This window comes from Neltuma alba, unplaced genomic scaffold (genome assembly GCF_004799145.2).
Source record: "Neltuma alba isolate B1F8T4 unplaced genomic scaffold, ASM479914v2 tig00000307_pilon, whole genome shotgun sequence".
Taxonomy (NCBI): domain Eukaryota; kingdom Viridiplantae; phylum Streptophyta; class Magnoliopsida; order Fabales; family Fabaceae; genus Neltuma; species Neltuma alba.
Window position 1 is genome coordinate 267335 of NW_021632001.1, and position 21912 is coordinate 289246.

Sequence of the window (21912 nt, forward strand, 5' to 3'; positions counted from 1 at the left end):
TTCTTTCACCCTCTGCTTTTTGATTTCTTGATTTAAAAGTATTTTTTGCCTTCATCCAAGAACCAAAGGAATCCTCTCGGTTTTCACACCTGGTATACTAGCCAACAGTTGCTTGTTTGCTTCCTTCTTTGTATGCTGATTGTTGTCTTTGGCATCAGAGCTGGGCATCTCCGGCGAGCTCTCCTATGAAGTTTCATTAAGAGGACAATCTTCCTGTCTATGACCATAGCATCCACATTTAAAGCATATAATATCCAACCCCTCGTATTCAACAGTATACATATTTTTCTTGATAAGAAAACGTGATCTTGAGGGCTGGTTCAAATCTACTTCTACACTAACTCTAGTGAATTTCCCCCTCTCCACAGCGACATTGTAGTTACTCTATGTGGTTACTGCAATGAGCCAGTGTATTAATATCCACCTTTAGTGCTTTACCTATCATATTCCCCAGCTCCCACATGCACTTTTCAGAATAAATATGCATAGGTAGCGTTGGCACCCTCACCCATATGGCCACTTTCCTCACCTTATTGCAATACAGATTGAAGTTAGGACTCCATCTTTGGACTGCCACATAATACCCCTTCATCATCCATGGACCATCAAAGAGAAGCTTCATACTCAGTTCTTTGTTGGTTGACCGAAAAACAAAATAATTATTTGGTAGGTCAATAAGCTCGAATTTGTTAGTGTGTAAAATCCAAGCCACCCACCCTATCCTTCATTATTCTGAGCGAAATTTCTTTGCCCAGTAGTGTGATGATGACAGCATTCTTCCAGGGTCTGCACAGCTCTTTTAGTCGATCATCCAGCGTATTCAGTTTTGGAAGTGACCCTAGGATTTTCTTCTTCTCTTTAGTGGGGATTGGAGCGGTTTCTTCCTTCTCCTGAAGCCATTCCACCATTTGATCCTCAAAATCCTGTGAAACAACTTTTTCTTCCCTACCTAGTAGTTTAGCTTTGAAATCAATATGAGTCATCATTTAAAATCTGTCTTTATTTAATCGTTATTCAACCGTAAAAAAGTGGAACTAAATGGACAGTTTTTAAAGACAATCATTAAATAAACAGTTCCCATTTTGGTTAATGGCAAAGCTTAGTTTATACACATTTTATTTCACATTAGTTAAGGGTTTAAATGATAATTTTGAGTTTAAATAAATTTTTAATGTATTATTTGCTTAAATTGCTAATCTTGAAATTTTTTATAAAAATTTCAGAGTGAAAATATTTTTGCGGTTTTCAATTCTTGATGTAGCATCAATATTTTCTATTTCTTTGAAATCAATTCTGAAATTTTTGAGAAGTTGATGTTTGGAGAGTTTAATTTAGGATTGCAATTGATATCTGGAAACACTTTTGGATTACAATTTTTTCTCCAAATAGAGCTTTATTGTTAATTTTTATTTTTGCAATAATTTCTCATTTTATTTTTGTGCGTATCTAGTATTTAATTTGAATATGGTTTATATTATATTTAAATATAATTTATATTAAGGGATGCACTGTATTTCTTGCAGGTCAAGAAAAAAAAAATAAATTAGGAAATACCATGCTACAAAGTTAATCTTCGAAGTTCTAGAATAATCTAATAGCTAAATTTAAATGGGTCAATTTATTGTTAATAGGCTCAAATCTTATGCCCAGCATTTTCTCTTGCTCATGTATGTTGAATACCTGAGCTGCCACACAGCTTACGGAAAGAAGAAGCGATAACATTGTGGCTCCTTGGGCTGAATTTTCCTTATTTTTTATTATTATAATCTTCATCTCTCCCTTCAATAGTCACTTGCCACGCACATAAATACAGATTCCATTTAGTCATTCAATTTACCTTTTTTTCTCACATCCCCGTCAACACGTCTTTGTCATTATATCCCATGGCCGTGACTTGTTACTTGAAGGAGCAGGAGCTAGGAGGCACTTCAATGGCAACTTAAGCTTGTTTAATTTAAAGACAATTTTAGAAGAGCATGGAGGAGGGTAGAACTTTGAGGTGGGATTTAAAGACCATAGGGTAGAAATATTTTCATTTATCTTTTTGGTTCAAGAAATTGAGATTATTTATTTTTAATTGATTTTGAGTTGCATTGGTTGAAGAAAATCTAGTTCTACGTTGTGGCAAACGTTGGTTAAGACTGAAGAGCCTGCTGTGCGGCAGCCCCCTAGCTGACATTTTTATTTTCGGATTAGATTGATTTTTAGATTAAGGTTGTGCTTGATATTTGCTAAAATTTATGTTTGAAAATCCTTGAATTATTAATTTGATTATCAATGTGGTTGATATTGCAAATTTGGGTTTTTTTTCTTAGCCTCTTGATTGTTGAATTGAGTTGGTAAATTGTGTAATTATTTAATTAGATAATCCTAAATATAATTTCTGAAATCAACTTGAATTCATTATTCTCGGTTTTAATGAATTTAATTAATTGGCTTTACATCATTATGAGTCATCTGATGGTTTAATTGTTATTGTGTTTGAGGATTTTCACTCCTTTATTATTTCTTTTTTGGTCTACTTAATTGAATTAAATTGGCTAGGAAATTTAAATCCATTTGAATCTAAGTTGTCCCCTTTTTCCTTTAGCATGCCTGAACAAAACCTCTCTCTGTTTTTTTTTTTTTTTTTAATTATCTTGCTTTGCTATTTAGTCAATCCACATTGTTACCTTGGATGAAGGAATAACATGCCGGACTACAGGCCTAAACAGTATTGATGAAGGAATAAACATATAGGGTGTCTCGATTTCCCATGAATCCCAAGTTTTCCACAACAGAGAGGTTGCTGTTTAACCTGAAGGCTACTGTTCTTTAGCCATGCAGGATGATTTAGTGACGACATGGAATGAGTTATAGATGATAAATGACAAAATTATTAAAGATTAAAAAAGTATAACTAAATTTTAAATGAAATAAAAGTTCGGCGATTGAATTATGCTGAGACATGCTCGCTTGATCCATAATATTAAGACATCAATTAAAAGAAAATTGTGATTTAAATTTTACTAACAACATTTTTTCAGTAGGGCCCATGTTAATTTTGTAAAAGTACAAAAATATCCCGTACTCGAACAAATCAAAGAAGTGTAGAGCAAAAGTACTTTAACGAGAGTGCGCCAAACACCATTTGTTTTTTAATGGGCGTAAAAGTACCCAACACCAGGCAAATAAATTAATTCTTCAAGTTTGGGCCAAAAAAAATTCTATTAAATTTTATTATACTATTATAATACAAATAATTTTATAGTTAATACATATGTTTGGTCTTCCAAATCTGCATTAAGTTTTAATTTAGTCTTTTAAGTTTATAAAGTATATTTTTAGTGCCTTAATATTAACACTGTTGGTCTTATTAACAGAAAATATTGATTCAACTAATCTAAATGGTAACTCGATAATTAAATATTAAAATATTAATCCTTAATTCATATATTTAAGAAATAATAATGAAGCTGATTTAAGCATAAACAACCTATCTTTCAATATATAAAAATATTATATTAAATGATTAAATCTTAAGTATGTTTTGTCAACATTTAAATTCACTAAGCTAGTATTTTTGTTAAGGAGACCAACAATATTAAAATTAAAAGACTAAAAATACATTTTATAAATTTAGGAGACAATTAAAAATTGCTGCAAATTTAGAAGACTAAACATATATATTAACCATAAAATTATTAGTATTATAATAGTACCGTAAAATTTTATAGTTTTTCTTGCTAAAACTGAAGTAATTAATTTATTCGTATGGTCATGGGTATTTTTGTGCCTACTGAAAAAAATATATGGTATTTCCATACTTCAGTTAAATGTTTATGGGTACTTTTACGCTTTTACACTTCTTTGATTTTTTTTTTTTTTGAGTAAGGGGTATTTTTGTACTTTCCTAAAATTAATGTGGGCCCCACTGCAAAAAATAACATTTCTTCGTGAAATTTAACGGTTGTTAGGAACTTATCACGGAGACTACATCATTGGGAATTAGTTTTGGTACTCATCCAACTTTATCATATTTAAACCATTCAGATCTAATGTGAATGGTTTGGATTTAATTTTTTTATTTTTATTTTAGTAAAAATCATTTTTAAAAAAAAAATGATAGTAGTTAAGAGATTATTTTTGTTTTAGATTTTACTCATTAAAATAGTTATTTAAAAAATAAAAAAAAAAAATTAAATCTGGATCATTCGAATCAGATCTAAATAGTCCAGATACGATGAGCTTGGGGTGCTCATCACTCTGATGAGCACCGAAACTAGTTCTCCAATGGTATAGTCTCAATTACAGTTTCCTATAAGATTTTTTTTTAAAAAAAAAAGATAATACTTATATCAAGTTTCTTATATTCATTGTGTCAAGTTCACCAATCACATATGATCATGTATCTTATTTTTGAAATATTAGTATAATAGTATTTAATTATAAATCCATGTGAAATTAAAAAAGGACATATGGTCATGTATAATTGGAAAATTTTACATAATGGATATAAGAAACTTGATCTAAGTTTTTTCTTAAAAAAATTAGTCAACGTTAGTTAAATATAAATTGCAGTTATGAATTTGTAATTTTATTAAGTATTAACCATGAGAATTTAATTTATTCCTGACCATTAGATGATGATCGCCTAGAATAAAATGAAAGCATGAAATAAATAAACGAAAATACTGTTAAACTTTATGGTTTTGATAAGCTCATTACTCAGAAAGCCTAAAAGAAAAAGTTTTATTAATAAAAAAATTGTAGAAGAATAAATTATTTAATGTTGGTTATTAATTTACTTTAATTTAATTAATTATAATTATTTCCTTAATTTCAAATTCAAATTAGCTTGAATTAATTATAATTTGTGGTGTAAGATTATCAATTTGATCGGCAATTTACATTGGAATATATAATTTCACATCAAAGTGACGCATAAAGGAGAAAAAAGAATGAATTAGATGCCTAGCTATCGTGGCTTTTTTTATGCTCAGTTATTTCGAATTCATTATTCTTCTAAGGTTAAAACTAGCTTCATCTCTCTTCAAAGTATTAAAAGTCGGATTGGTCACTAAATCGGTCAAAGAAGTAGTTTAAGAGTTAGTAGGTAAGATAGAAATCAATTCGGAGTTAGATCAGCCAATTAAAATAATTTAATTTAATTAAAATTATTTATATTTAATAATGAATGTTTTTAATTAAAATTGAATTGTGATTCCAAAAGGGCTTTTGAAGGGTAAATGAGGCATATCATATTTAAAATGAGTTTCCGAAGAGTTTTAATGGTCCGTTCTGGTGTAGTTTCGTTTTTGGACTAACACTGTCTACTGCGTTGGCTTTAAGTTTTTGTCTTATTTTTCTTTGATATGGTGAGGGCCCAAATCCAGTCCAAAGAAATCAAAAAATGTTATCCCATCCTTTTCTTACATTCTACCGCCACCAACCACCAATCCCCATTTGATTTTCACTGACAATCTTATCCCTTTCTAACCCTTGGACAAACCTCTTCAGCGTGCTTTCATCTCTACTGCAACACAACTTATTCTCATTGGCATTTTTCACCCTTTGGTCTTCCGATCCCCTCTTCCTTTTCTTCTCATCCTTTCTTCTTATCTTATTTACACATCCCTTATCTTTTTTATTTTCCTCCGCTTTTTTTACCTCATCTGATAATTTAGTACTCGTTTGGCATTATTTATATAAGTATTTATAAGCACATTTTATATAAATCAAGACAAAACTCACATATTTATTTTGTATTTTATAAATCATGGTTGAAATCATTCCAAAATTGTCTTGTTATCTTGAGATCTTGCAACACGACCCTTCCTCTTATGGTTCCTCGACCATTTCGGAGTCTCTCATCACTCGTAGATGGTAAAATCAATTTATTTATTATTGTCCCTATATTGTTAGACTTAGCCAATTATATTCAACAAATCTTTTAGAAAATCATGTCCACGTCCTATTTTAGTTAACCTAATAATCAAGATCCAAAGTCACAAGCCGTGGCCAGTTAAAAGTCAATTAGTCCAAAATATGATTTAGCCTAACAAACTACTTTACCACAAAATAACATACAAAACACCAAATATTGGTAACATATTATCAATGTATAACACATAATTTTACTCTGGAAGCCAGAATTAATTTAGTCCTCAACAAAATGAAAAACAAAGAAAACAAGTACATGGGAAACAATAAGAAATAATTGCAAGAATTAAATTTGTCGAATTAAATTGTAGAAATTTAATTTTAAATGAATCAAAATTATAACAACTGAGTCAAAGTTTCAGCTCAAAACTATAGGAGAAAATCATTAATTTTTTTTGAATTACTTTTATCACTGTTTTCTATTACTATGCCTACCACGAGCCAGGAGTATTAGCTGCGCTCGAAGCTGCCCCTCAATTTTGCTGCTCTCTCCAAATATTTTTTTCAGCTTTTTTTCATCATTAGATTCTATATAAAATAAGTGACGTTTTTATATATATCTTATTTGTAAAAAAATGATTTAGTTTTCAACTTTTTACTATTTTTCAAATATTTAACATTACCATTCTCATCTTTAAATTGCTAAAACTCTTTCCAGCAAGTAGACAGCAGGTTTCTTTCCTCTTTAACTTTTCAAAAGAAGTGGACACTACGAAAAAATTTGACTTTTAGCGGCGACTTTTAGTTTTCAGTGGTGACTTGTCGTCGCTGAAAAGTCATTGCTGTAGCAACTGTGGCTGAAAACTTTCAGTGACGACTTTTAGAAGTTTCCTCGGCAACATTCTGAAAGAATTTTCAGCGGTAACAAAAAGGGATGTTTAGCAGCGACTTTTTTGTCACCATTGAAAGTGATGCCGAAGAAAAATTGGTTTTACCAACGACACGTCATCACCGCCGGCCGCCAAGTCATCATCGCCAGCTGCCACGTCATCACCGTTAGCCGCCACGTCATCACTAGCCATATCCACCTCATCACCAACCAGGTGCCATGTCATCACTAGCCAACTCCACGTCATTGCCACATCACTCCTCCCTGCCACGTCATCGTCCAAATATTTTCACCTTAAATGTGTCTTCTTCAAGCTTCGAACTCGTAATCACCTCCTTTCTTGTCCAATCTTCTTGATGCTGAGCCAGATTAAATTTGTTTATTACTATTATAAAATAAAATATATATTATTATATTACACTTTCAGTGACGACATTATAAAGTCGCTATTGAAAGTCAAACCTTCAGCAGCGACACTAATAGTCGCCCCTGAAAGTGAACCCAGTGATTACAGCACCTTCCGCTCAAAGGTATACTTTCAGTGGCGACATTCTATGGTTGCCGCTGAAAGTCAGTCCTTCAGTGGCGATCATAGAATGTCGCCGCTGAAAGTGAACCCAGTGCTTATATCACCTTCTGCTTAAAGGTATATTTTTAGCAGCGACAAAAAAAGTCGCCGGTGAAAGTCTTAGTGTCGCCGGTGAAAGTCCACTTTCAGCGGTGACTTTTTTTGTCGCTACCAAAAGTTGTCGTCTAAAGTTCTTTTTTTTTGTAGTAGGAATACAGATAACAAGTGGGACTATAGAAGATTTCTTTTGTTTTTTCGTTATTTGTTTTTGGATCTTTTTTTTTTTTTTTAAGGGGTGTAGTATAATTATAAGCCTTCTTCAAGGAGTGTCCTGTGTATTGCTGAGCAGATCGAGCAGATCAACTTTCTTTTCTGCTTCAGATCAGCTTGTCATTCTTGCGCGGATCTGTTGTTTCCTGAATGGCAGAAGCAATTCATACTGACATTAAATGGGAGATGCCTGATGACATGAATCAACAAGACTTGGCCTCTAAGACTGCTCAACAAATGGTGGCGCCTGTAGATTTATCCTCCAATAATTTGCAGCAGCAACAAGAGGCATGCATCATCCTTTACTGCTCTTTCTTCTATTCTGAACCCTTTTCTTATTTTCTTTACTTCTCTTTTTGCTTATTATTTTTTAAGGTAACTTCTGTTTAATTAATTCCTCAATTATTACTACACTTCTAAAGATATACACTTGTCAGATTGCAAGTATGCATCCTGTGCTTTTCATTCGTGATGATGCCTTTTCTTAATTTTGTTACACTCTGTTTAATTTTTTCGCACCTTTTTAGATTCATTGGAGCCTCTCTCTCTCTTTTTTTTTTTTTTAAAATCATTTTCTTAATTGTTCTTAACAAACGGTGATGCAGTTATTAAAACATTTATATTTCCCAAGCTTTAGGGTCACCTTCATTATATTGCTTTGTTAATGTGCAATTTCTGCTTTCCTTCTGAATCTAAATTGATTTATTATATGTAGACGGAAGATGGGGTGATCAAAATAGACATAAAAGCATTGACAGAGATTAGTGAACATGGTCTCTTGTCCCCTTTGCGCTGTATCTACAAGGTGCCCCCAAAGATCGTCTTCTAAAAGAAGAAGATTACGCTCCTGTGATCGTTTCCATTGGTCCTTTCCGGCGATGTAAGGCTGCAAGATATGGAGAGGCACAAAGAAATAATGTTTAAAAGATTTGCACAAAACGCTATGATAGACTTGGACACTTTGGCTGACTTAGCAAAACAGTCTGAGCCAATGGTCCGTGCTTCTTATCTTGAGAGCATCAACTATAGCAAGAAGGATTTTGTGAAACTGATATTAGTGGATTCTGCTTTCATCATTCAACTCTTTACTATGAAACACAGAGGTCACATGAAACACGATGCTAAACTATCACAGTCATGGTTGGAGGATGACGTAGATAATGATTTACTTTTACTTCAAAATCAACGTCCATTCTTTTTCCTTGAAGAGCTATACAATATAGCATTTCCTTGTAACCATAGAGGCAATCTCCCTTCATTTCTTGAGCTTACATATCCCTTCTTTGACTATCTTAACATGCAAAGGTTAGAGTCTAATCACAAGAAAGAGCATTTCACAGATCCTTTGAGATTATTTTACTTATCGAGAACCCATCCAATAAGGGATCGATTCAAAGGGGATGGACCCGATAGGCTCATGTATGGTGCAAACGAGTTATAAGAGGCAGGAGTGAAGTTGAAGGTGAGCACAAGCAAGTGCTTACTAGACTTGAAGTTTTCAAGATATGTTCTAGAGATTCCTCAAATTCATGTCGAAGACGGGACTGAAACTTTGTTCCGTAATTTGATAGCTTTAGAACAGTGTCATTATCCTTGGGAATCATATTTTACTGACTATATTTATGTATTGGATAGCCTAGTCAACACAAATAAAGATGTGGAGGTTCTCGCTCATAAATAGATTATCCACAACTGGCTAAGTAACACCAATGAGGTTGCTACGTTATTTAATGGTCTTTGGAAAAATATAACTCAACACAATGTCAATGTTGAATACCTTGACATCTGCAGAAGGTTCAGTAAGTTTTATCAAGATCCATGGCATAAGAGAAAGGCAACTTTGAGGAGAGATTACTGCAATACACCCTGGCAAACCGTGGCTTCTTTTGCCGCAATCATACTCCTCATTCTCACTATCGCTCAAACTACATGTTCCATCCTCCAAGTAGTATAAAAGTAGCAACCTACATTTGAAGGTTGATAGTATATTTTAGTGTTCTGTCCTTAAAAATTCATGTTCCCTTTACTGCTGCACCATCTGTATAACAACAACAACAACAACAACTGCAATCCTCATTCTTCGTTTCTGTTTTTTTTTTTTTTTGGGGTTACTGCACCAGGTGAATTTGAAAGATACTCAATCGGAGCAGCATGAGACTAGTGAGACTAGAAATGGATAGATGAGCTTATTTGTAGATGGCGCCCATTCTCATCTAACCGGACAAGCGAGCTGTGGGGGATTAATCACGTACCACAATGGAGCCAGACTGGCAGCTTTTATGTTCAACTTGGGAGCTGGAGATGCACTAGCAACAGAGATTTGGGCTTGTTTAATGGCAATGAAATCTGCATGGGATGCTGGGCTCTAGATCTGATATGTGGAGGAAGAAGCGAAGAGCAAGAACACTGGAGCTTAATAAATTGCTGAAGCTGATTGCCTAGCGAAGCGTGCCCTTGACCACTTACGGAGTTGCTTTTTGTCTTCGATGTTTTGGTACGGCAGTTTGCTTTTCTGTTTTCCCTTCCATCCCCCGGAAAAAAAAAAAAAAAAAAAGGTGGCGATTAGCGCGGTCTTAAAAAGTCAGGGTCTTTGCGCGCTATTTTCTGTCCACGTTTCTTTACATAATGCCACCCCAATTTTTAATACAAGTCATTTGTAACACATTTTTTCATACCAAACAGTGTATTAAATTAACAAAATTTTTCAAATTTTAATTCTATACTTACGAATTATTCTCATATCTCACTCTTATCTCTTTTTAGTAAAAATTAAATAAGAATAAAATTAAAAAAATAAATATTAAATGTATTATGAGTGGTGACTTATATTTAGGACTGGAGTGGTAATGATCAATTTACAAGGCCTAAGATTCTTAATTGCCAAAAAGAAAAAGATTGATCAGTAAACATGCCCTTACACAAGTGACAACCTGAGTTGGTAGCTAATATTTATTTTTGAGAGCCCATAAAATCTATAATTAGTAGGAGGAACATACAACTTTCCAATGTACTCAATGTACCAAATTGTTCACCATAATATTCCAAATTCATAATTATTTTGCAAATTAACCATATAAATTAGTTATATACTACTACTTCTGGTTCTTAACATAAGAGCTAGATAACTCATTTACAAAAATTAAGAAAATTAGTTAAGTTAGTTAGTTGTAATAAATGAGTGTTGTCTTCCCTAAAATATTCTTATTAATCATATGCATTAGAGTTATCAATGAAAACTCCTTAACAGATGTAATCACTTGGGGATTACTTGAGGAGAAATTGATAAATATAGGAGATAAAGTGAGTTGAGATCTTATTTAGAACCAAATTAAATATCTAACTAGCTTTTATAGTACGAACTGGAGGTAGTATATATGCTTCTTCTTAACAACCAAGGCACGTTTAGGAACATATGATTAAGATAAATTACAAAAGTTTCATTTAATCGAAATCTATTCAATATTACCATTCTCATTTTTAAAGTGCCAAAAATCTTTCCAGCAAGTAGACAGCAGCTTTCTTTCCTCTAACTTTTCAAAGAAGTGGAATACAGATAACAAGTGGGACTATAGAAGATTTCCTTTCTTTTTCTTTTGTTTTTGGATCTTTTTTTACTTTTTAATGGATGTAGTATAATTATAAGCCTTCTTCAATGAGTGTCGTGTGTATTGCTGAGCAGAGCATATCAACTTTCTTTTCTGCTTCAGATCAGCTCACCATTCTTGCGTGGTTCTGTTGTTTCTCGACTAAGTTTAAATGGCACAAGCAATTCATAATGAGATTAACTGGGAGATGCCTAATGGCATGAATCAACAAGACTTGGCCTCTGAGACTGCTCAACAATTGGTGGAGCTTACAAATTCATCCTCCAATTATTTGCAACAACAACACGTATTTATGCATCATTCTGAAGCCTTTTCTTGTTTTCACTCAACTTTCAGTTCTGAATACCTTGATATCTGTCTAAGGTTAAATGGCTATTATCAAAATCCTTGGCACAAAATGAAGGCAACTCTAAGACATGATTATTGTTGTACACCTTGGCAAATTGTTGCTTCTGTTCCTGCAATTGTACTCTTTCTCACCATTGTTCAAATCATATTTTCTATCCTCCAAGTAGTGAAGTAAATTGAAATCTTTGTATAATATTGGAATTTGATAATTGTGTCCCTCTGACGTTGTTATGACTGGCATGATATACTTGTGACTAGTGAAGCATTTCTTTTGGTACCAGGTTTTGTTGACAGCAAAAATTGCACCTTGCAGCCATAGAAATATGGTTCTACTCCTTATTTCATGTTTTGTTTAAATATTGGTTTACTATTGAGTTTATAAAAAATTATTATACACACAGAATGTGATTCATACACACACACACATGCTTATGGCCATGCATCCTTTTTGAAAATTCACATACTTCATAATAAACAAGAAAAATGTACGTATTCATTTGAATATTTCTTATTATAATTTGTTAATGCCAGAATGTTGTATTTACAAAGTGCCCCCTGAAATTCTTTTTTTTAAAAGAAAACAAGAAGAAGACTCTTACACCCAAATGATTATTGCGGTTGGTCTTCTTCATTATCACAGTGTGAAGGTGCAAAACATGGAAAGACACAAGAAATATTCTTCAAAACATATACATACACAAAAAGCTTTGATAGGTTTGGACGATATGGTGAGTTTTGTGAAGTATTCATCAGCGGCAAGAGTCTTTCTTACTCAAGAAACATCTACCTACACTACAAAAAATATAACTTTCAGTGACGACTTTTGGCAGCGATTTCAAAAGTCACCCCTGAAAGTTAGACTTTCTGCTATGACAAATAATGTCACCACTGACAGTCTGACTTTCAGAGGCGGCTTTTTGTGTTGCTACCAAAGGTTTTGAACTTCTGTAGTGACTTTCTATGTCATCGCTAAAGATTTTCACTTTCAATGGCGACAACCAATATCATCGCCAAAACTTACCAATTTTAGAGGTGACTATATTTTGTTGTCACTGAAAGTCTCCCCCCCCCCAAAAAAAATCATCATATTTTTGCGATAATTTTGTTCATGAATATTATATATTATCAATAAATAAAGTATTTTCACATATTAGTATGTTTAGAGTGAGAGGGTTTGAGAAATAATGTGATGTTGGTGCATTATTTTCGTTAGAGAGATAATGTAGAGTGGGTGAGATTGAGAGAGGGAGGATGAGAGGGGTTTTGCATAAGATATATGATATTTGTATTTTGTTTGGAGCGTTGGGGAGGTGAAGAAATGAATAATATATTTTCAAAAAAATCATCATATTTTTGCAATAGTTTTGTTCATGAATATAATATATTATCAATAAAGTATTTTCACATATCGATGTGTTTGGAGCGAGAGAGTTTGAGAAATAATGTGATATTGGTACATTATTTTTTGTTAGAGAGATGATGTAGAGTGGGTGAGAGTGAGAGGGAGGATGAGAGGGGATGTGCATAAGAGATATATGATATTTATATTTTGTTTGGTGTGTTGGGAGGTGAAGAGATGGATAATATATTTTCAAAAATTCATCATATTTTTGCAACAATTTTGTTCATGAATATAATATATTATCAATAAATAAAGTATTTCCACATATTGGTGTGTTGAGAGCAAGAGTTTGAGAAATAATGTGATCTTGGTGCATTATTTTTGTTAAAGAGATGATGTAGAGGGGGTGAGATGAGAGAGGGAGGATGAGTGGGGGTGTACATAAGAGATATATGATATTTATATTTTGTTTGATGTGTTGGGGAGGTGAAGAGATGGATAATAAATGTAAATCATATAATTAAGCCTATAAAAATTTAATAAATTTATCCTCAAGCCATATGGTATATTTTTTTCTTCACACCTTAATCAGGATATCCTCATAGATAGATTAGATCACATTTTTGTCTAAAAATGTATTAAATATATTGATAGGATATTATATAATTATTTAATATTATCTTAAAATATCAATATAAATCATACATTTATTCTAAAATTTCTAATAAATTAATAGTTAACAAATAAAAATAATAAAAGCTGAAAATATACGTAAAAATTTAGATGAAAAATAAATTTTTCAAGCAATGAAAAAAATACATGACGTAATCTGTAAATGACTTTTTTAGTTTTAATAATAATTTTTATTCTTAATTAATATGTTAAATAATATTATAAACTGAATAAAAAATGTATTGAATGTATTATATTTCATTCACTACATAAATACTTTAATTTATTTAAGAAGAATATTATAAATAGTTTATCAATATATATTAAGATATAAGATATAATATTAATATATATTTACATAATATTTATAATATATACTAATATTAACATATACGTTAAAATATGTATACTTTAAAATATTTATACAATAATATATATTTATGTCAAATATATATTAATAAATATATATTATGAATAATACTCCCTCCGTCTCTTAGATAAGATACTTTTAACTAAATTACGAGATTTAAGAAAACAGTTAAAATTAGTTAAAAGCAATTAATATGTAGCAAATATAATTTTTTGCCAAATATACCCTTATATAATATATGGGTAAATGTGAGAGAGTAATAGTGAGATAAGTGAAGAAAAAGAATGTATTAAATGTATTAAAGTAGGGGTAAAATAGGTAATAAAGCATTAAATGCTCAGACAAACTCAAAGAAGATCTCATAAAAAGAGACAGACCCATTCAAAAAATTAGAACTTATAATAAGGGACGGAGGGAGTATCACATATATATATATATATATATATATAAATTTGCAATAAAAAGATGAGAATCACAGTTCACATGGCAGGAGGCTCAATACAACAACAAGGAGGTTGAGGGTCCAAATCTGAGCAAGTGTATTTAGGAGGTGACAATATTAAGGGCTAACATGGCGCAATGTGGTGGGGCTGATGATGTGAAGACACGTGACAGATGGTGGGAGCAATGATGTGGCGACACGTGGCAAGTAGGTGGATGGCATGGTACGATGTGGCAGGGGAGTGATGATGTGTTATGTTTTTTTTTTTTCCACTTTTGATGGCAACATTTGTTGCCACTGAATGTCACTTTCAACAGCGATATTATTTGTCGCCACTTATTAGTATCAATGACACTCGTTATGGTAATGACTCAGCGGTGACTTTTTGACTTTTAGTGGTGACTTTTGTCTTTGCCAAAAGTTAAATTTTTTGTAGTGCTAAGGGACTTGTGAAACTTTTGTTAGTCAATTCTTTTTTTATCATTGAACTCTTCTGGAGGAACTATATAAGAATGAAGGTGTAAAAGATGATGTTAACAATATCAGAACAATATTTGCAAGATATTCTACTTACGGATTTGACTTTACTTACGAATCAATTGCCATTCTTTGTTATTGAAGGCTTATTTAATACTCTCCCGATCCTTAATATAAGACCTATTTAACTAATTTGATTAGATTAAGGAAGTTAAATAAATTAGTTAATTATAAGAAATATGATTTATTTTTCCTAAAACACTATAATTATCTTTCTTATTATCCTCCCAACCTTTTCTATTTGATTATGATTGAGGGAGTATCCATATGAATAATTTAGGAAAATTGATAAATATAAGACATAGGTCTAATATTTAGGACCAAAATCAACTTAACAATTAGGTCCTATATTAAGAACCGGAGGAGTATATCATTCCCACTTGGCCTTCAGTGGCTTCCCTTCATTTCTTGAACACACTAATTATAAGTAGCGTAAAATTAACTTTTAATTATAAGTGGCGACCTCTAAAACAATTTCATTAAAGTGCAAGTATTTAATGTGACGTATATAGTTGTGGGGTGGCAATTTGATGGCAATAATAAGAAGGCATATTACATGACATATCTATAAATTAAAGATTCAAGATAGAAGCTATAGTGGAAAATGGAGAAGAGCTCTATATCACTCGTCTGTTTAACTAACTGCGATTAGTTATGAACAATTTGTTGATAAGCTGTGAACAGTTATGAGAAGAATGGTAAAGAATTATGACTAGGCATCTTTTGACTGTAAATACCATTTTCAAGGATTAAAGATGGCTTAAAAGGTCTTTTTCTAGTCATTCCGTTCCTTAGTGAAAAAATCATTCATTCTTTTTAATTAGAAGGCGAAAACTAACAACCTCAGTTTAGAAGCGGGATTGAATGATCGAACTCTCAGTTATAGGAAGATTTTTATGCCACTAGATTATAAGCTCATTAGTTGAAAAGTCATTCTAAAGGGTGTCTAAGCCTTATAATTTTGGGAGAATTACAATGATGTCTTAAGGAAAGAAAATAATTATCCATAAATCCCAATGACAATTGAGCAGTTGTTATTAGAAGTGTTTAACTTGTCATGTCCTAGTCATCTTGTCCAGTCCTAGTTGATTCGGGACGGCACAGGACAGTACAAAAACAATTTCGGGACGGACAGCCACGATATGGGACGGAATAGTAACTAGGATAGGACAAGACGTGGTACGAGGACCCCAAGTATTTTTTTAAAAAAATTATTTATTAATAATGATTATTAGATTATTTAATTCACTTATTAATAACAATAATAATTTTGATTTTGGCTCTTAATTTGCAGTGTTATCTTAACAAAATCTCCTTTTTAAAAATTTATAAAGCCATTACATAGTGTGTTTTTATGGTATTTTTTATACTTTGTTATATTACATAATTGGATTTCCTACATAATATTTTTTATAATGTTTTTATCTTTAGAAGCCTAATGAAAAATAAACATTATAACATAAAAGAATTCATACATAAAATTATAATTTTTTTTATAAAGGGAAAACTGGACATGATGTACTGTCCCGAGATGGAAATTAAATCCCGTCCTATTCCATGAACGGTCCTAGTTGTCATCTTTTATCTTACGACTTGTCACTGTAGGATGTTCTATTATCATTAAGATTTTTTAGTAATTACGTTCATTTTTTGGGACTTTATAACAATTCTCCTTATAATTTTCTCATGCAAATATTGCAACGTAAAAGACATGTTTACATTAGAAAAAAGTGTTTCATATGTATCTACTTTTTATATTCTTTTTAGTTTTTTAAAAAAAACAAAAACAGATAAACTTGGAATACTGGCAAAGCATATTATGTAAATTGTTTAATCACAATAATATGTCCTAAAAATTTCAAGTAGTCTAACAAGTACTTGCCTTCAACTTATTACTCCTACTTCTTGTATCCCCCTTCAAAATCAAGTCCATGATTAACTACATGAGTATCGGCTCCCCTATTGTTGCAACCATGACCTAGGTCGGCCTAATCATGTGGGCTTCAGAGGATATAACACAGTCCCATTTTGGGCTCTAAACGCGAGGTGCAGTCATAGGTTTCAAAATTGTCTCCTCACACCAACGGAGTAATATTTAACGAAAGAGATTAGTCTTTTATAAAATAATGAACTAATGTTTAAATTTCCATTAAGAGAGGTGCACACATTTAAATAGTGCATTGAATGAAATTTTCTCTAATTTATGTCTCCCCATATAAGTTCCAGATAAAAGCAAACTTTGATACCGCTTCTAAAGATACCATGTCTTAGCCCAAAACTTTAAGGTTTGAGTTTATGAATCCTTCTAGATTTATATATATATGTTTTTATTAAAAACAATTCCATTCAATACGAGACTTTCCACATCAAGTCATGTCTACACTTATACTTGAAATCCTAAATATCTTAACCAAAGTGTCAGTCTATTATCGACCACACAAACAAGCTCCCTCCATGTTGAAAACGTTACAAATATCAAGTCCCTACTAAACCTTAACCAAGGCCATCATCCCAAATTGAATCCATTCCTTTAATGGTGTGTGAAACACACAAGTCTGTGCTGCTACAACTAGGGCCAATCCTTTCTTGCTCTTCAAAGAATATGCAATTACGAGCTCCAAATGATGTCTTTATACAAGCACAGGACGAAACCTGATTTTGATATATACCACTTAATTATAAGGAATGAATGAGAACAAAACAAAAATACTTTATTAAGTATTTGAGTAGGTATTTGAGTAGAACGATCAGTGGAAAGAAGTTACAACATTTTAACCTCAGGTATCAAGGCTTGAGTTTATAGGTTTTTTGTTCACTTTTATATATACTTTATTAAGCTCAATTTTGTCTAAGTTGAAGCTTTATCACGTTAGATCAAGATTCACCGATACTTGACATCATCTAGCAGTCAAGCTTTTAGATTTAATATGCTTTGGGAACATTATTCTTGACTTGGGTTATGTATCATATTAAAAAGGTATTTGAAATAATTTTGTGGTTAAGAACTTTTGATCTATCCTTCTCGTGCCATGAGTGATAAATAACGAGAAAATCAAAAACCCCAAACGACAAGAATGAAAAAGATCTGCTGATTTTCCCAAAAGATAACAAAAATAAAATCATTAAGAATTGATTGTGGAAAAAGACGATCAAAGCGCCTTGTAATTCTCCCTTTTACAATTACAACATCATAAATCGCCACTTGTGGTATATGGACTTCGTCAAGTCTTTTCACCTTTATATTTAATTCTTGAAGCCCCCACCCCCAACGCATGACAATTTGACATTTTGCGGCAAAAGCAAGAACTTTACAGGGGAAAACCAACAAATTTTTCTTGGCCAATAGAAAGCTAACACATTTAATATATTATAATGATTGTCGTGTAATATAATAGAAAATTGGCTACATTCACATGCCTCTAATATGAATTCCTATGTTCACTGAGAAATTAAAAAATTTTAATATGGATGCATGGTTTGAACATCAATAATTTAAGCACAGCATGCACCTTGTTAAATTATTCATTTTTTGTGACATAATTAGTAAAATCCCATAGGGTAGGCTAGGGTAGGTAGATTGACATTGGATTTACATAAATACTAAAATGGAACATGAATGAAGGATGGAATGGAGCGGGTCATGTTTGGTATGGTTCATAATAGAAGAGAGTATCTTTTCAATATTTTGTCTGGTAAGATATGATGAAGGAATGAAACCATAGAAGAGCAAAACGCCTAGTAGAATTGATTGTTTTTGGTGAAAAATTTACAAGATAATACGATTTTAATTTTCTATTTATAATTTGCTATAAATTTTATATTTTTTTTATTAATTCTTTAAAAGCTTGCCTCACTTTAGAGCTTTTTTTTTTTTTTCCCGTTTAGGGTGGAGTATGTGTTTGATTCTCTAACTTTACATTAAATTTCAATTTAGTCTCTTAAGTTTATGAAGCATATTTTTAGTCATTCCTTAATTTTAACACCGTTAGTTTTATTTAACAAAATGGCTTATTCATCAAATTTACATATGACTTTACAATTAAATGTTGGTCAAGTATGATTAAATTTTAAGGTATAAAATGATTATATATCAACAAATTATAATGTCGGGCATATTTTGTCAGTATTTAATTGCAAACTCACCATGTAAATTTGTTGAGCTAACATTTTTTATTAAATAAAACTAATGGCGTTAAGATTAAGAAACTAAATATACATTTTTTAAACTTAAAAAATTAAATTGAAATTTGACGTAAATTTAGAAAACTAAATGTATACTTTAACCCCCTTACCCTAAAGTCATGACCTTGGAGACAGATCGTTCATATATTCACTGATTAAAATTTCTGAATATTCAGCTTCCCCATTTTTCTAGTTTTTTTTGCCTTTAACTTGTGTGCGTCCATAGCAAATATAAATAATTAAAACGAGATATTTCAAAATTGTTTATTGAGATGTCAAAACTCAAAAAATAATACTAGTAGTAATGATAAACAATTTTAACTAGTTACATCTAATTTGAAAGATTCATAAATTAGACAATGTCGCAGTTAAAGGAATTAGATATGTGAGGAATAGAAGACAAAAGTTTGAAAATTCTTCCGTGTCTGTAGAATAAGTTCAACCACCACCTTACTACTACAAGCCATGAATGCTTGATCAGGCTACAGGCTAGTGATTCAAATTTGTCAAACGTCAATTAAAAATTAAAGAGATGCGCGAACCATTAATATGTCTAATTCTAAATGACATATTAAAATTGGTTTTTGGATGGTTTACACTCATTTCTTGTTAATCATTTATAACTCAAGTGTCGATTATATTACCACTAAATATTTATAACTAGTGATAAGGTCGGGACGTGCAGTTTAATTTTTAAACTTTTAAAGTTAATAATCCTAAATAATTAGTTACAGGATTATCCTTGTTTTGAAATAGTTGTACAATGAGTTAACTTCAAATGTTATTGAAAATATACCTTAAAAATTTGTCACTATAGTAGACTTGATTCATATAAAGTTTAATTTGATGACAAAAAGTTGCTGATATTGTAGAAATTTTCTCTTAAAAATCTAGTAGAATTTGCATTTATTTAATTAAATTTTTTAAGAGCTTCACCAAAAGAAACCATATTATTGTTTATCTGTATATAAAGAAATTCTATAAGCTTATATGATAATCCCAAATAAGGATATTGTGTTATAAAAATTAGACTAAATTATACATAAGCTCCCGCCATGAACTTTGAATCATCTACAGATAACCTCCATAACCTTTTTAACCTTACAATGAACCTCTTAAACTTTATATTTATGCAAATAATGCTCGTATGATTAATTTTGTACATTACTTACCCTCATACGGCTTAAAATTTTGGGAGATTATTTACATATCAATTAAAGTTTGAGGGACTATGTGCGCACAAAATAAAATTTAAGAGGGTATATTACTGATAATGAGGGTTATCCACATAGACTTGAAAGCTGATAAAAGTTTGTTATTAAATTTTAATAGTTACTTGCAGATGATTCAAAGTTTAGAAGAGTTTTAATTTGTGTAATTCAGTATAAAAATTATAATAAAGTTTAGGTTTGATGGGTTGAAACTAGGCTTACCTTAGGTTGAACTACAAATCCAAAAAAAAAGCAAATGAATTGGGGACATTGGGATTGGGATTATGTTCACCTACATATTTAATATAGTAGCTTCATATGTTAGATATCCATAACTCTGTGGCGGTAATACTCACTCCATCTTTTTTTTTTTTTATAAGAAATTATTATCATTTTTATCTTGTTCCTATTTATGAAAAGCATTTGCAAGATATTTAAAATTTTCTTGGCTTGTTTCTTAGTTTGCCCCTATTAATTATCTATTTTAATGCTTAATATATTTATTATCTTATTTTTCAGATTATCATCTCTTTCAATTACACATTCTTTCTCTTTAATAATTTTTTTATTTTAATAATTTTTTATATACTCTTCCCTTCATGAATAAGAGTATTTTAAAAAAATTATAATTTTTATATATTTATTGTTTTTTTATTAAATTTAATTAATTTTTTAATTACGTGATTTAATTAAATGACTCTTATAAACTAAATCGAAGGGAGTACTAGCTTGGCGAGCAATTTTATAACGCGACGCATGTGTTTCCTGCGCATTCAGCAAACAGAAGGCTGAAGTCAAAAATACTGACGGAAGAGGTGATGTGGTCATGAGATGACGTAAAACACATTGGCCAATGAAATGGAGGCTGAAATAATTGTCGTTAATTTGTCCTTTGGGATTATTCAAAAAATTAATGGAATTAATGCAATATAGTGCACAATCCGGGTCATATTTTGAGGAGCTGAAAACAAAATTAAATCCTGATAAAAAGATCCAAATAACCTAAACTATAAAAAGGATTTTTGATTTTGAAGAATTGTTAACTAAATGACTTGAATTAAATTGAAGTTAAAATACTTTTTTTTTAATTTTTTATATAAAAATGATTAAAATGAATGAAGATGAAAAAAAATGAAAATGAAACATTAAATAACAATGATAATAATCAATCCTCCAATTCAACAATGCAAGTAATTATCACTCTAAAAGATGTGGGAGTTAAAACAATAAATTAAGAATTATAATTAAGCTTTAATCCAACAACCGAGCCACCTCGAATTGTCACAAAATATTTTTCCAAAATTTCAATTTACTAACTGCAACCAGAATAGTAAAATGGAATTAAGAATGCTAAAAACTAATGCTTAATTAAAACTCTTAAATCCAAGACAACAGAATTAAAACTAACAAAAGACAATATGATCCAAAATTCCAAGCCACCTTAGAAAATCACAATATATTAACTTTAAAATCAATGCAAATGTTATAACCACAACATTATAGTTGAAATCAAAGCTATAAACAGCCCAATATCAAATGCTAAGCAATAATCTAGCCACAATAATATCCAAAGATAATCAGATTTAACAATACAAATTTTTTAATAATTAGAAT

The 21912-nt window shown here is 31.2% G+C and overlaps 1 protein-coding gene across 1 annotated transcript; it reads left to right on the plus strand.

Moving 5' to 3' along the window:
- Positions 1-8532: 8532 nt before the first annotated feature.
- Positions 8533-9030, plus strand: LOC114720412 (UPF0481 protein At3g47200-like). The gene has a single exon (XM_028906088.1). The coding sequence runs from the start codon at positions 8533-8535 to the stop codon at positions 9028-9030; it is 498 nt and encodes a 165-aa protein (XP_028761921.1).
- The last annotated feature ends 12882 nt before the right edge of the window (positions 9031-21912 follow it).

Bases quoted from the DNA above. Each gene is read 5' to 3' on its own strand.
- LOC114720412 (XM_028906088.1), top strand. From the start codon at position 8,533: ATGATAGACTTGGACACTTTGGCTGACTTAGCAAAACAGTCTGAGCCA.